At 35.6% G+C, this 14,744-nt stretch overlaps 1 protein-coding gene and 1 long non-coding RNA gene across 2 annotated transcripts; one reads left to right on the forward strand and one right to left on the reverse strand.

Moving 5' to 3' along the window:
• The first annotated feature begins 1,131 nt into the window (after positions 1-1,131).
• Positions 1,132-14,743, forward strand: LOC122627067 (probable chitinase 10). Its single transcript, XM_043807839.1, has 29 exons — positions 1,132-1,553; positions 3,159-3,496; positions 3,577-3,836; positions 3,916-3,966; positions 4,051-4,667; positions 4,752-4,937; positions 5,020-5,164; positions 5,231-5,596; positions 5,670-6,160; positions 6,239-6,467; positions 6,541-6,729; positions 6,806-7,100; positions 7,193-7,428; positions 8,008-8,390; positions 8,489-8,854; positions 8,942-9,110; positions 9,197-9,408; positions 9,475-9,811; positions 9,893-10,297; positions 10,383-10,709; positions 10,803-11,014; positions 11,097-11,375; positions 11,452-11,637; positions 11,730-12,018; positions 12,101-12,495; positions 12,624-13,064; positions 13,151-13,636; positions 13,811-13,936; positions 14,029-14,743. Exons 1-29 carry the CDS (start codon positions 1,530-1,532, stop codon positions 14,185-14,187), a joined length of 8,199 nt encoding a protein of 2,732 aa, XP_043663774.1. The 5' UTR covers positions 1,132-1,529; the 3' UTR covers positions 14,188-14,743.
• Positions 9,390-9,994, reverse strand: LOC122627073. Its single transcript, XR_006326783.1, has 3 exons — positions 9,860-9,994; positions 9,627-9,793; positions 9,390-9,546 (listed from the first exon to the last, which is right to left on the reverse strand). It is a non-coding gene; the product is annotated as an uncharacterized LOC122627073 (long non-coding RNA).
• Position 14,744: the final 1 nt, after the last annotated feature.

A 14,744-nucleotide genomic window follows, 5' to 3' on the forward strand; every position in this document is an offset into this window, starting at 1 on the left:
GTAAATGTATTTATTTTATTATTTCTATTTAATTTGTTGTTATATAAATATATGTTTAGAAATACTTATTTGGCTTTTAATAGGTTTAAATAATTAAAGTTCTAATTTATCTTGAGGAAAATAAAAAGAATCTACAAGGAAACCAATATGTATTCGTTTAAGGTAGATCTTTGTTTTCAACTGTATATAAAACGAGAAGATAACAGGACCATTCTCGCAGCCCCTCGCGCATTCTCATGCTATTAATAACTTTCTGCAGTTTTCTGGTTTCGGTGAAAATTGACTCTGTTTGGCCATATACAAGTTCAAGGGGATTCGTTGACATTCTTTCAAATACTTTATCTTTCGAAGAGATTCGTTATTGCCCGGTCTAAGTCTATTACTTTTCTTAGTCCCTATCAGCTTGACGAAAGTGGGGAGAAAAAATAAAGACAAAACTTAGATGCAAATGAGAAGAACCGAACGATCCGTCGGTTAAGAAAAGGGAGAAAATTTCATTTGATATCTGACATATGAAAATAAAATTGCAACGATCCCCAATCCTCGTCCCATTGTACTTATGACTCTTTATATTTCTGTAAAATCATATTGAATGTACTCACGGTGTAATCAACAATATAAAAATTTGCAGGGAAATAGAAGAAGAGAGTAAAAAAATGGAATAATATAATGAAAGATCAAGAAGAGTTGTTGAATCCTTACACAACAAATTGTTACATAATTTCTCATAACATCAAATTAACAATCCAATTTCCTGAAAATCCTCCAAAAATCCAAAAGTCAGTGGATGAAGTTTTCATCGACTACTGGTTCACTTCTTTCAGCCCTAAAATATCATTTTACAAAGTATCGTTCTACGCTTAATTGTTTATTTTGTCATTGATCAATTTCATCATTTCTTCCTAGTACACTCATCGGCTTTAGATGTTTTCCGACACACCCTCTTAACAACATATTTGTCGAACGGATCTAATATTCCATAAGAGAACGGCTTCTTAGTTGTCTTTTCTTCGAAGTGAGACAGCACCTCCAAATCAAACAAGCAAATTCCAAATGGAGTTCTCGCACCCCTTTGGCTTGCAAGGAAGCGGCTTGGTGTCGTTGGCACCAATGGTCTCTGTCTCTACACGATCACGTTCTTGTGGTCAAGGACACAGCAAAGAAGCAATGGCACAGAAAGAAAGAGAGAGAGAAAGAGAGAAGGGTGCGGGTTGAGGGGCTATCGATGGCGTAGGTATATATGGTCGTCCTCTCGCGTTCGGAATACCAGATTCGTGCGTCCAGATTAGTCCTCTCTATCGAGGCCTCTGTGTGGTGCTTTTTAAAATTCATCGCGAACGACTAACAACGGACATCGAAGAAGAAGAAGAAGAAGAGGAAGAGACCGATCACTTTCAGTGATTCTTTTGATCAGTGTTGTCAAACCGCGTGCTACCGTCCGATCGTTTCAAACCTTTTCAGTCTCAACATTTTAAGGGTTGATCGGCAGAATCGACAAAGCAGAACAACACCTCGACGTTTCCTGGAGAATGACTTTTCAAAGTCTTACTCCCGTATGTAATACTAGATAAATTCGAGATTCTGATATTTTAATGTTATTTCAATTTTTTGACAAATCTTTCGTTATGGAATTGAACAATTCATTTCGTACATACATACACATATACGAATGACTGACTATCAGATATTAGTCGGACTAAAATACATAATATTATCCTATTGACAGGTTCCATTAATTAGATTTTTCACTCGGAATTGTAATATGTTTATGCTTTTTTAATGAATCGTTATCTTTTTTCTTTTCTTTTCTTTTTTTTGAACAATGCATCATTCATAACGATCACTGAACTTTGCATGCTGTTTTCGTCTTTTATGCTGTTTCGTCTTTCTCTTTATCTTGTCGCTCGCTTTTATCTTTTCTCTTTTTCCTTCAATGAATATTTAAAGTTTATTATTAAACTGTTAGCATTGAGGTAAACGTTGATTTCCATACAAGGAATCTTGACATTGATAGAACGAAAGAAAAGATGCGACTTGCATTATGCCAGAGGTCTTCTTCGTGCATATGTCCTTGTATTACCATCGTACAATAGATCGGAAAGAGATTTACTTACTCGAAAGCCATCGTGACGAGCAAACGAATTTCGTTCTACTTGAGTTTAAAAAAAAAGAAAGAAGAGAAAACTCGGAATGATAGATCTTTCGTACGAAGTTTTACGAAACTTTATCATATAAAAAATAGTCTTCATCGATCATAAGAAAAAAGAAAAAAAAACACGAATGTTAGACGTGCGACCTAATCGGATTAAGCTACATAATAATATAAATATTTATGAGATCATCGAATCAAAACAATATTATAATTGATTATATAGCTGTCGTATAACATGGTGAAATATATCCGATCATAAATTTCACGCATCATCGATCATACTTCGAATACTACCACAAAACAACGACGAGAGTTTTGATTCTCGATCGTATCCTAACCGGTCATTGTACTCAACTTAGTCGAGGTAGCAATATCGGTCAGTGTAATTGCCATGGTCGTTCCTCGTCAAGGTCAACGAAAAGGGATACTATCTTTTATATTCCGAATACGTGATTCGTAATACATGTACCATTCACAGTGACTCACAGTGGTGAATAAGATCGGCACACCTTTTGTGATTATTTATTCATAAATATTAGAAAGAAATTGAAGAAAGGATTTATGTTAATTATTTTATAATTTATAATTTATAACATTTATATGTTATTCGTGTTATTATATACTCGGTCTGAATTACTAAGTCATTCGATGCAACTTACAACCCTTATCGCTCTTATTAATTTTAGTGATAATTAAAAAAGGAAAAAAAAGAATGACAGATAACAAAAGAAATTACATACATATAAAAATCTTTCATGGCCTCAGATCGAACTCGATCACCGGTTTCCCATTACCAGAGATCTTTTTTTCTTGTTTGTTTTCTCGTAGCTCGAAACGAAGACAGGTTTGGCTGGCATCGGGAATGCATGCTTCCACGCTTATAACTAGCTTTTCGCGTGCGTGTTCTTTTCAATTTACACTTTGCTTCTGCTTACTGTGTACCAGTCGATGTCAATATCGTCGATCGTCGATACAAATTGTTCCAAATAAAAAAGATCGATTTCAGGGTACGATGCTGATCGGAATCGTTTTTTTGCTGATCTGCTCTTCTTATGCGGGACCATTACACGATGTACCAGCGCGAGAAATCTTACCACCACCACCTTGGAAATCTCGAACAACACAAGACAGTTCTGAGATCTTAAATGAATATGGCTTTCAACGTGGTGCTGTTGAAAGCCCGCCTAGATCTATCGAATTCGATCGTTTTCAAGATCAATCGAAAGAAAATATTGAATTTGGATCACATAGGATTCCACTTCGCGATGCTGTCGAAGCTTTACCTTCGAGTAGTATCAAACTTTCTAAAGATCCAAAAAACGAAGACTATTCAGCTTCAGCAAGGTTGGCTTGTTGAATTAAATTAAACATTTTATTGTTTTATTAACAATAAATCAGTTTTTTCATCGTACGCTAAATTTCAGAATCATGGAACAGAGATTACCACTTAGGGATGCTGTTGAACATCGAGAGGCACCCTTCTTCGGGGGAGTAGAACACGAATCTATATGGATCGAACCGCTTGCACCACCTACTTTAGGTAGAATTCAACGAATTCTCGATCCAAAAGTCGTCTGTCGTTTTGATTCCCGAGCAGCTTATAGGATGGAACCGTTTTCTTTATTATCTGGATCTTTGCCGGATTACAAATGTACTCACTTAATATATGCTGGAGCTAATCTGGGTAAATAAGAACATCGATAATAAAATACGAATGATAGACTTTTTTTTTTCTTTTTAATTAAACTGTCCTTTCGTTATAGATTCAGATTTCAAAGTGATACCCTGGAATTATGAATATGATGAAATTAAAGGTACTCGACATAATACTTTATAGTAAAAATTGTGAAAATTTGTGTTAAGTTCTCAAAATTAATTAATCATTGTCCATTTGATAGGTGGTTATAAGACAGCTATAGATCTTCGTTCAAGAGATCCAGCATTACGTATTCTTATCTCGATCATGTTTCCCAGCGAAAGATTTAAATCCAGTAAATTGAATGAAGCTGATTATGAACAAATTTCTCAGTCTATACTGAGTTTTATCCGTCAACAAGATTTCGATGGTGTCCTGATAGATTGGCAAATAGAAGACGCGTGGCAAACGAATGCTATGACAGAATTAAAGATTTTCTCGAAAATCCTAAAAAAGAATTTAGCAGACGAAGAATTGTCCTCAGCTATTGCTCTCCATGCTGAAGATCGTGTCCATCGAGAAACCATTTCGAATTTTGATTTAGTGATACTGAAGCCTTGGCGAAGCGAATTCAATTTAAGAAGAGACAAGTTTGCTCTTCATCCTGCACCACTTAAAACCGTGATTCGTGCAGTTAATAAGTGGTTCGAACGAGCTGGCATGGAACAAGCATCTAAAACTGTATTAGGCTTGCCAATTTTCGGTGATGGATACACACTTAAATTTGGAAACTTCACTGATGCTGGTGCTCCAATTTTAGGACCTGGAATCCCTGGTCCATATACCAGAGCATCTAATGGAAGACTCGCTTATTACGAAGTAAGACCTTTTCCTATTTTAAAAATCACATTTTTCTTCATTTTTTATGCAATTTGATTTATTCACATTAACGTTTTTAATTAGATATGCGAACGATTGGAAGAAGGTTCATGGATATCTGGGAGAGACGAAGATGGTCCATATGTGAAACGTGGAGATCAATGGATTGGATACGAAGATCCTATATCAATGAAGATAAAAGCAGCATATATTCGATCAAACGGACTTGCTGGTATCTCTTTATGGTCTCTGGATTTGGATGATTTTCAGGTATTTATAATTACATCAAGAGGAAATAAATGTAATGAAAAATTTTGTAAACATATTTTTGTATATTACATGAATTATACAGGGTATTTGTGGTAATCCATGGCCAATGTTGAATACTGCAACGAATGCACTAGGACTTTATGAAAGTACGTCTATTAAAAAATGTTCTGAAAAGGGTCTTTTCGCTGATCCAGGGAACTGTTCTGGATTTTATTCTTGCGTTAAAGGTACTGATTAATTTACTCAGTGATAAGGTTAATTATCTAACAGTTTCTTTTGCTAACTTTTGTAAGGTAAAATGTATCACGGTTATTGTGGTCCCAAACGGCTGTTCGATCCTGTACTAGGACGTTGTATTAAGACTGATCCAGAGATTTGTAAACCTGGTTATTCCGATCAAATTATTTTACATGAAGTGGACTCTGTCGTTAATCAAAACGGAATAAAGAAGGAGAATTATGTGGAAGAATTGACACAAAATGGTCCACGAGTTGTTTGCTACGTCACTTCATGGGCAATTTACCGAAAAACAGATGGAAAGTTTGTACCAGAACGTTTGGATTCTCGTTTATGTACTGACATTATTTATGCGTTCGCCAGTTTAAATCCAGATACTTTGTTGATACAGACTTTTGATCCTTGGGCCGATATAGAAAATGGTCAGTCGTATTATTATTTTACATAAATTATGTAACAAAATGACAGTTTTATAAATATCTTTGCGCTTTGTAGGTTTATACGAACGAGTGACATCGATTAAAGGAACCAGGATCCTTTTAGCTCTTGGTGGTTGGACCGACAGTTCTGGCGACAAATATTCTCGATTGATAAGCAATGGTGTTTCTCGTCGAAAATTCATTTCAGCTACGATAAGTTTCTTAAAGAAACATAACTTCGATGGTTTGTCACTCGAATGGAATTATCCGAAATGTTGGCAGAGCGATTGTAAGAAAGGTCCAGATTCTGACAAACCTAATTTCACGAAGCTTCTTCAAGAATTAAGAAAGGAGTTTGACAAACAAACACCCAGACTCACATTAGCAGTAGCTTTGTCAGGATATAAAGAAGTTATCGATCAGGCTTATGAAGTTGGAGAGATTTCACGTGAAGTAGATTTTGCTTCAGTAATGACATATGATTATCATGGTGCTTGGGAATCGAAAACAGGTCATTTGGCACCTTTATATGAAATGAATAACAATGGCCGAACATATTATAACGTTGTATGAAATTTTTCATTCAATTGATAAATTATTACGAAATGAAATACTGATAAGTGTATAGTTAAAACATATTTTCAGAACTTTACAATGGAATATCTTGTACGTCTTGGAGCGGACAAATCAAAATTGTTAATTGGAATACCATTATATGGTCAAGCCTATCATCTCTCTGATACTCGTAGAACGGGGCTTGGTGATCCAGCTACAGGCCCTGGTCTACCTGGAGAATTTACAAAACAACCAGGAATGTTAGCTTACTATGAAATATGTGACAGAATTAAGAGACATGATTGGACTGTAGGATCAGGTAAAAGTTAATGTTCAGATTTGATCGATCATCCTTGTTATTTTGTACTCTTTTACTACTTACATTATTTTAGGACCAAGTGCTTATCATAAAGATCAATGGGTAGGCTATGAAGATCGAAAGAGCGTATTTCAGAAGGGTGAATATATATTACGAAATAATTATGGTGGAGCCTCAATGTGGACCGTCGATTTGGACGATTTCTTAAATCGTTGCTGCGTGGAGAGTTTTCCGCTTCTTAAAGCTATAAATCGTGCATTAGGTCGGTAATAAAATAATTTCTTAAAAATTATATTTTGTATTAAAGAAAGAAAGCTTCTTCATTTCTTTATTCGTAGGCCGTTCTCGTACACCGACATCAAACGATATGAAAGAAGATTGTCAGAGACCAGAAGAACCTGTGACACCACCAGAACCAACAATGACGACTCATAGCGATGCCGTCGAGGGTGGCCCAGCTTCAACAAAGCCAATGTCAACGTTAACGACTAAAGCTACTACGTGGCCAACATGGACAGAAAAACCAAGTACAACGACACAACCCAGTTGGACTCAGAAACCTACCATATCATCGAGTCATCATCACCACCATCATCATGAGACATCAACAATACGCACCTCGACAGTTACATGGTAGAATTTATTAAAATTCAATAAGAACTTTAATAATGCATGTCACGATCGAATTGTTAATTTTATTATACTGTATTATTTATTGTATTCAGGGCTCCAAGTTATTTACCACCCGTTACTACTGCCTCTAGTACAACAGAGAATATTCCAATATCTCCTGTATCGTGCAGTGAAGGTCAATATACTCCTGATCCTGTTGATTGCGGAAGTTATTATCGATGCGTTCTTAAAGAGTTAAAACGAGAACGCTGTGCACCTGGATTACACTGGGACAAATCACGTAGTATATGCGACTGGCCATCAATTTCAAAATGCCAAGCCGATATCAGTAAGTTTTTATTTTCATAATCCTTATTACAGATTACCTTGAATTAAAATTAATAACACATGAATCAAAACACAACAGAAAACATGAATTAAAAACATGATTGGTGGCTTTCTAATTTATTACTATCTATCTTCTTCCTACTTACATAAAATGATGCAATCTTTCAATGGACCACCCGCAGAATTTCTCATCCATTACCATGCAAGCACAACTCGCAAACCTGTTTGCGTTTTGCATGCCAAAGCGAGTAAACATGTTCACTATGTATAATTTTTTATACTGGTGTTACAACTATAGCCTCGAGCAAAGAACATCGTGGTGTCCTTAGCATTTTCTAACCATTTAGTATTTCATTAGATTTCATATCTTTTGTAGTTTTACCACGTTTTTTATTCTGTGTGTGTATTCTATCAGTAACTGAGGAAGAAATGAAAATTCATATCGGCTTTGCATGTATTTTTTTCATCATATTCTCGACAAACATATCGCTACCCTACATAATCTTCCAACGTGGTATAGATCATGAATTGATGAAGAAGAAACTATTGTATCGTTAATTTATTTATACTCTTTGTCCAGGTACTACATCAACGCATAGACCTATCTGGAACTCCTCGAGAAAGACAACAATCTCTTCAACGCAAAAGCCAACATTAACATGGACCACATCAACATGGACTACTTCTAATACATATCGTCCAAGTACGACTAAAAAACCCACCGTTGTCATGATAACAACAGAAAAACCGATGAAAGAATGCGAGCATGGTCAATATTATCCCTATCCAAATTCCTGTATAAACTTTTTAGTCTGCGTTAATGGGAATCTGGTGTCTCAACAATGCGGTCCAGGATTAAATTGGAACGAGGAAAAAAATATGTGTGATTGGGCATACAAAAAACCATGTAATGAGAAACCAATGAAGAATGCTTTGCTCGTCACAAAGGATACAGTTTCGAAGGTGGATTATACAACGTATACACGTTGGTCTAGGTTTTTTCTAAAACGTCTAATAAATTTAACATCGATTATAACTAATCCGTTTAATTCTTATTGCAGACCTGTATCTCTGGTAGTTATAGTCACGTACCTGGTGATTGTGGAAGTTACCGAGCTTGTTTATGGGGCCGTCAAGAAATCTTCCGTTGCGCTCCAGGGTTGCACTTCAATAAGCGTAGTCGTATTTGTGATTGGCCATCGAGAGCTAATTGTGAAGAAGATATTGACGATAAGGAGGATGTAACTGAAAAGCCTAGCACGAAACCTCCTCTCGAAATTGGATTTGCTACTACATCAATTACTGAGAGGCCTATAATGACTACTACAAAAAAAGCTCCAACGACTCAGACTACGACTCAATCCACGACTTTATCTCCTGCTGAAATAGATCCTGATAAGGTTTCACCTCTTTCAGGATATTTTAAGGTAACGTTTAGAATTCTTTTCATCTTCTTATCATTTATTATAAGTAGAATATATCAGAATTTTTCGATTGTTTTCATTTTAATATAGGTTGTTTGCTATTTCACAAATTGGGCATGGTATCGCAGAGGTGTAGGACGATATTTACCCGAGCACATAGATCATACTCTTTGCACTCATATTGTTTATGGATTTGCTGTATTGGATTATTCTGATTTGATAATTAAAGCTCATGATTCTTGGGCCGACTATGATAATCGTATGTCCACGAATATCTCTTATATAAATATAGTATGATAAATATCATTGCTGAGTTAATTGCAATTCGTTTGTTGTTTTCTCTAGGATTCTATGAACGTGTCATAGCTTATAAGAAACGCGGCTTGAAAGTATTGTTGGCTTTGGGAGGATGGAATGATTCGGCTGGTGACAAATATAGTCGTTTGGTAAATAATCCTGCAGCAAGACAGAAATTTATTGATCATGCTATTAAATTTATCGAAAAATACGGTTTTGATGGTTTGGACTTGGACTGGGAGTATCCAGTATGCTGGCAGGTATGTCAGAATTATATCATTAATAGTAAACTTATATAACTAATTAATATATAATCGATTAATTAGGTGGATTGCAAGAAAGGGCCAGCCTCGGATAAAGAAAGTTTCGCTGCACTAGTAAAGGAATTAAGTATTAGCCTAAAACAGAAAGGACTATTATTAACAGCTGCTGTCTCTCCTAGTAAAAAAGTAATTGACAACGGGTACGATGTACCTACCTTAGCAAAATATTTGGATTGGATTGCAGTCATGACGTATGATTATCATGGACAGTGGGATAAGAGGACTGGACATGTTGCTCCGATGTATTCTCATCCAGATGATGAATTTTATTATTTTAATGCGAATTATTCGATAAATTACTGGATCGCAAAAGGTGCACCATCTAGAAGTATAGTCATGGGTAAGGATACTTATTAATATATATACATGTATATTAAATGTATTATACAATTCGCTTTAAAACTTTTTGTTCGTCAATTAGGAATGCCATTGTACGGACAATCTTTCACAATAAACGATCCAAAAGCTGGAGTTGGCTTGAATGTGCCAGCAAGTGCTGGTAATGCTGGTGAATTCACAAGAGCAGCAGGATTTTTAGCGTATTACGAAATTTGTAATCGAATTCGTAATCACGGCTGGACCGTCGTTCAAGATCCTGAAAAAAGAATGGGACCATATGCTTATAAGGGAAGTCAATGGGTTAGTTTCGATGATGCTGATTCGATACGACGGAAAGCTCAGTTTGTCAGAAACATGAATCTTGGAGGAGGAATGGTCTGGGCATTGGATCTTGATGATTTTAGAGGACGATGCGAAGAAGGGCCTCATCCACTCATGCATACGCTACAACAAGTACTCTCTGAACCTCCGAATCAGTACGACAAACGTACGTCCTTTTACGCTATTATTTGTATTTCATTATTTGCTGATATTATCTTCTTCGTTATGTTTTTATTCCGACGTTTATACAGCAATTAAGCCACCAGCTGTTGGAAGTGAACTAGAATGGAAAATACCTACTGCTTCGGAGATTACTTCAACGCCAATTTCTACAACATTGATGGAAGTTGAAACTATTGCACCTGTGCACACCACTTCGATAAAACCTGATGGTGGAAAAGGATTTAAAGTTGTTTGTTACTTCACTAATTGGGCATGGTATCGACAAGAAGGTGGAAAATTTCTTCCAGAAGATATAGACGGTGATCTTTGTACACACATCATTTACGGCTTTGCTGTTCTCGATGGTTCCAGCTTAACAATAAAGACTCACGACAGTTGGGCCGATATAGATAACAGTAAATATAATCTATTCAAATATTGGAGTTTTTATAAAAATGAAAAAAAAAACCTATTTTTTTAATTTCGCAACAATTCTTTTTTTATTATAGAATTTTATGAAAGGGTAGTCGCCTATAAATCGAAAGGTATTAAAGTATTGTTAGCTATCGGAGGATGGAATGATTCGGCAGGTGACAAATACAGTCGTCTAGTAAATTCACCTAGTGCTAGACAAAGATTCACATCACATGTTTTACAATTCCTTGAAAAATACGGTTTCGAAGGACTCGATTTAGATTGGGAATATCCTGTTTGTTGGCAGGTACTTTCTCGCATAAACGAATATTTTTTTTATCTAATTTAATAAATAATCGTTCTAAATAAGGTGATGTTATATTCTCTAGGTCGATTGTAAAAAAGGTCCAAAATCTGATAAAGAAAGCTTCGCACTTTTAGTACAACATTTAAGTGAAGTCTTTAAACCAAAGGGTCTACTGTTATCCGCAGCTGTTTCACCGAGTAAACGGGTTATCGATGCTGGCTATGACGTGGTTTCCTTAGCAAAATATTTAGACTGGATATCCGTGATGACGTATGATTATCATGGCCAGTGGGATAAGAAAACCGGACATGTAGCTCCGCTGTATGCACTTCCCAATGATTGGGAACCTACTTTCAATGCCGTATGTTTTCTAGCTTCTATTAATTTTTAATAATTATCTGACATTTTTATGAAAACTCAAGCATTTTTATTTATAGAACTTTTCAGTTCATTATTGGCTAGAACAAGGTGTACCCCCAAAAAAATTAGTGATGGGTGCACCTATGTACGGTCAATCCTTCTCTTTAGCAGAAAGAACTCAAAGGGGATTAAATGCACCAACATATGGTGGTGGAGAAGCCGGCGAAGCTACTAGAGCAAGAGGTTTCTTATCTTATTATGAAGTACGTCGGATCCTTCGCTCCTATATATGATCATCGCAATCTTCGTGATTACATCTTGCAAGTATATAATTTTTTATTTTCTATCTTTTCAGATCTGTGAAAGAACTTTAAAGAAAGGTTGGTCGGTAGTTCAAGACAGTCAGAGACGTATTGGCCCCTATGCTTATTACGGGGATCAATGGGTTAGCTTTGACGATGCGAAACAAATCAGAATTAAAGCAGAATTAATAAAAAAACTTAATCTTGGAGGTGGCATGATTTGGGCATTGGATCTAGACGATTTCAAGAATAGATGTGGTTGCGAACCTAGTCCTTTGTTAAGGACAATGAATAGAGTTTTGAGAAATTATCCTGAAGGACCACTTTGTCCAGTAGTATCAGGTTCGTGTCTTCTCTCTTGTTCTTTCATCTTAAAATATAATAATAGTTTAAGGACGATATTTTTTGTTTTTCATTGATGTAGAATCCACTTCCATTGATATTGATCAATCCACAACGCAAACGATAAGTACTTGGTGGCCGACAACCGAGTCAACGGCATCTACATCTCGGCCAAGCTATTTGCCACCTGCAACAACAACAACAACAATGACAACAACTACGGAAGAATTAGATACGTCATCCGAAGAAAATGATACTGTTGAAATAATAGCTGGTCCACCTCCGATAGGTATTGCACCTTTAGGTGATTGTGGTGAGAAATTATTTATACCACACAAGAATGATTGTGCGAAGTATTATCTCTGCAATTTTGGTAAACTTTCCGAACGTTCTTGTCCTAATGGACTTTATTGGAATGAGAATCGATGCGACTGGCCGGAAAATAGCAAATGTAAAAAGGAACAGAGGCAACGTCAGGTACACACATGAATTTATTAATTCCAGTTCGCAAAAAACTAGGAAAGCATTGTATCGATATATACATATTATATCAGGTTCCAATTTTTGATAGTTATGTAATCATATTATGCATATTTCTTTTCCAGACAAGTGACACGTTTATGACTTTATCCCTTAGAAAGAAAAACTTTAAAAAAGTCATTTGTTACGTAACGAGTTGGGCTCAGAAAAGACAAAGCGTAGAAAGATTTATTGCACAGGACTTAGATTTAGATCTCTGCACACACGTCGTCTACGGTTTCGCGATATTAGATGACGAAAGTTTAACGATAAAAATGCCGGACTCTTGGGACATGAAGGATGAAAAATTCTTGAGAGATATGATATTGTTGAACGCTCAATCTTCGAATCCTGCTAAAATATCGATCGCTTTAGGAGGTTGGAAAGATTCTCATGGCGACAAATATAGTAAAATGGCGAGTGATTCGGCTAACAGAAGGAAATTTGTCGATAGCGCAATTAAATTCTTGAACAAATATAAATTCGATGGTCTTAATCTCATTTGGGAATATCCAGTATGTTGGCAGGTAATTCCTTCTAATATGAACAATAAATCCTAAATCAGATTGAACAAAAAAGAACGGATATGAATTAAAACGGATATAAATCACAGGTAAACTGTAGCAGCGGACCTAAGAGCGATAAATTAGCCTACATCCATCTTCTTCGAGATCTTAAAACGGCCTTGAAACCTCATCGATTACTTTTGTCAGCCGCAGTTTCGTCAAGTAAAAAAGTGATCGATCTTGCTTACCAAGTTCCATTACTTTCTGAATATCTCGATTGGATCGATGTTATGTCCTATGACTATCATGGTTATTGGGAAGGTCAAACTGGTCACGTGGCACCATTGTATCATTGTTCGGCTAACAAAGATCAATATCTGAATGTAAAATCCAGTTTGAAATATTGGATTGAAAAGGGTGCATCTTCGGAAAAACTTATCCTAGGTATCCCAGCATACGGACAATCATTCACTTTGTCCAAAGACGCGTTACCATTAACCGGGAGAGGTTCCAATTTCTTTCCTTTGAAGTCTTCCGGACCTGGACAAGCTGGAAAATTCACGAAAGTACCAGGATTCCTTTCTTATTACGAAGTAGGTATAACGTAAACTCGGTATCATTGAGACTCCACAGTAACACTTGGTATGAATAAAATAATACTTGCTATTAATCCTATACATAGTAACATTGACTGATATTATTTTTGTCATCACTGGTCTTTAAAAAACAAGTTTTATATATTATAAAATATTTTTTTATATTTGTAGATATGCGATAACGTAAGAAATACTAGATGGAACGTAACCAAAGATCCAGAACGTTGTGTTGGATCGTATGCAATGAAGGATGATCAATGGGTTAGTTATGATGATGTATCAAATGTATTCAAAAAGGTATAGCAAAATAATGTATTTACATAAGTATTAATATTAACATATGGAAATGTTTAAATTTATTTTCTGTTTTTGTCGACTTGTTTTTACAGGCCGATCTTATAAGAGAATTAAATCTCGGCGGAGGATCAATATGGTCGCTTGACTTGGACGATTTCTCTGGAAATTGCGGCTGTGGAAAATATCCTCTATTGACTGCATTAAATCGTGGGCTCGTTCAAGAGAAACTACGAATGGCGGATTGTACATGAAAATAGAATCTTAGATGCACCATACATTTCTACGATAATTCGTATAGCGTACAACGGTAGTAACAGTAGAACAAAGCATTATTCGTCTTTCTGTGCTTTTCTTGTTGTCTTTCATGTTGTCTTATCCAGATTGCACGTTCTGATAATGAACTAATATTCGATATTATAAGAAGTAAATGATTTGGCAAACTTTTCCAAGGGACACATTTCGCAGTTAATTATTCGTTCATTTCATTCATTCATCATTCATTCATTCGTTCAATGTCTTTATCTTTTAATTGTGTCGTTTGAGAAAACTTTGACATTAATAATACAAAACAAATTGTATATGAGCCATCATAATATCTTCTTTCAAAAATGTGTCAGTATAAGTATTTGTGATATGTAAAGTGTAATTAAAACGTTACGTTAAGTTCGCTCAATGGTGTGTAAACAAAAAAAAATTATTAAATTCGTTCAAGGCTGCTAGATTATAATCTGACATATTTCTGTAAGTATATGCTTTTTCTCAAAAAAAGAAAAAAGCAAAAATAAATAAAAAGTGATAGAAAATAAAT

The sequence above is a fragment of the Vespula pensylvanica genome, chromosome 2 (genome assembly GCF_014466175.1).
Source record: "Vespula pensylvanica isolate Volc-1 chromosome 2, ASM1446617v1, whole genome shotgun sequence".
In the NCBI taxonomy this organism is placed as follows: Eukaryota; Metazoa; Arthropoda; class Insecta; order Hymenoptera; family Vespidae; genus Vespula; species Vespula pensylvanica.